General features: G+C 41.2%; 1 protein-coding gene across 1 annotated transcript; it reads left to right on the top strand.

The window, feature by feature from the left end:
• Window positions 1-539: 539 nt before the first annotated feature.
• Window positions 540-1802, top strand: LOC121964243 (protocadherin gamma-B4-like; the record flags this gene model as incomplete). Its single annotated transcript, XM_042514457.1, has 1 exon — window positions 540-1802. A coding segment is annotated over exon 1 (1155 nt), but the record flags the coding sequence as incomplete, so codon positions are not given.
• Window positions 1803-1807: the final 5 nt, after the last annotated feature.

Here is a 1807-nt window from a genome sequence, read left to right on the forward strand (position 1 = left end):
AAGATGTCTTTTTCTCCTCATCCATGATGTCTGATTCTTAATTACAACACAAACAGTGTGGATTATATAACATTTTTGGGCTTCTTGTATTTGATACTATACCCTCAGCTCATTGTCTTAATATGGAGCGCCCAACAGTCTAATATTACCACAATATGTTGCAGTGGTCGTATTGTACTCAGTTAGGATGAACTCTCTGAGGCTCAGACAACAGAATTCATTAATCTTTTGCCTTCTTTCAGAAATCTAAAACAAAGATAAAACATTAAAATCACTTCTTACATACATTGCCAACGCTGAGCGAGGAAAAGGAAAGATTTGCCGCACATTTAAATTTCATTTGAACGCGAGTGAATATCATATTATTGTTGTTGTGAGGCTTTGTTGAGGATATTTTATTGCAGATTAATGCGATGATTAAAAGTGACTCATGGTGTCGCTGTTGGCTGACGGATAAATCCCCTCACCACTCCACCGCCTACTAGTGATTGCAGCCGCAAATTTTCCAGAGAAACGGTTACATGTCTGAGCACATTGTTCTGCGAAAAATACTGTGAGTGCTGGATTACTTGGCGTTTTTGAACAGGTCTTATGATCTCTCATTGGAAATCATAAGTAGTACAAGCTGAGGACGCCGTTTTGTCACGATGGGAGACAAAGGATTTTCAGCGCTTCGCCCGATCGTCTGCTTTTCTCTCTTCTTTGTAACACTGCGCCTCGTTCATGGAGACCTGAGTTATTCTGTCCCAGAGGAGATGAAACGCAATTCTGTCATTGGAAATATCGCCAAAGATCTCGGTCTTGGTCTAGGAACATTGTCTTCCCGAAAGGCCCGCGTTGATTTTGAGGGGACTCGTAAGCGGTACTGTGATATTAATCTGAATACTGGAGATTTGATCACATCGGAGAGAATGGACAGAGAAAGCCTTTGTGGCAAGAAACCCTCGTGCGTTGTGAAAGTAGATCTGGTGTTAGAAAACCCTCTGGAGCTTCATCGTGTAACTCTTCATGTTCAAGATGTAAACGATAACTCTCCCCAATTCAATGAAAATTTGATTGAAATGGAAATACGCGAGTCAGCCGACAAGGGTAACCGCTTCTCTATCGAGGAGGCCCATGACGCAGATATAGGTCAAAATGCTGTTCAAAGGTACAGCCTACAAAAGAATGACAACTTTATTCTCGCTGTTGACAGTAACAAGGTTGAACTCGTGCTAGAGAATACACTTGACCGAGAAAAGCAAAAAGAGATTAATTTGCTTCTCACAGCTTTAGATGGTGGCTCTCCTCAGAGATCAGGTACTGTAGTCATACACGTCACTGTGCTGGATGCTAATGATAACGCCCCAGTGTTTAGCCAGGCCGTTTATAAAGCCAGTCTGCCTGAAAACTCTCCTCCAGATACCAAAGTGATTACTGTTAGTGCTACTGACGCAGATGAAGGAGTGAATGGAGATGTAACATATGATTTAAGCCACGTGTCTGACGACGATATAAATGTGTTTTCTATTAATCGTAAAACTGGAGAAATTGGAGTAACTGGTGTGATTGATTTTGAAGAAAGCAGTTCTTTTGAAATGAGAGTAAAAGCCAAAGATGGTTTAGGACTAACCTCGTATGCTAAAGTCATAATAGATGTTACTGATATGAATGATAATGCTCCAGTTATATATCTGAAATCACTGTTCAATCCCATACCTGAGAATGTGTCACCTGGTACAGAGGTGGGCATCATTAACGTGCAGGATAGAGACTCTGAGAATAACAGACAGGTCCGCTGCTCCATTCAGCAAAACGTCCCTTTTAA

The sequence above is a fragment of the Plectropomus leopardus genome, unplaced genomic scaffold (assembly GCF_008729295.1).
Source record: "Plectropomus leopardus isolate mb unplaced genomic scaffold, YSFRI_Pleo_2.0 unplaced_scaffold14774, whole genome shotgun sequence".
NCBI lineage: Eukaryota > Metazoa > Chordata > Actinopteri > Perciformes > Serranidae > Plectropomus > Plectropomus leopardus.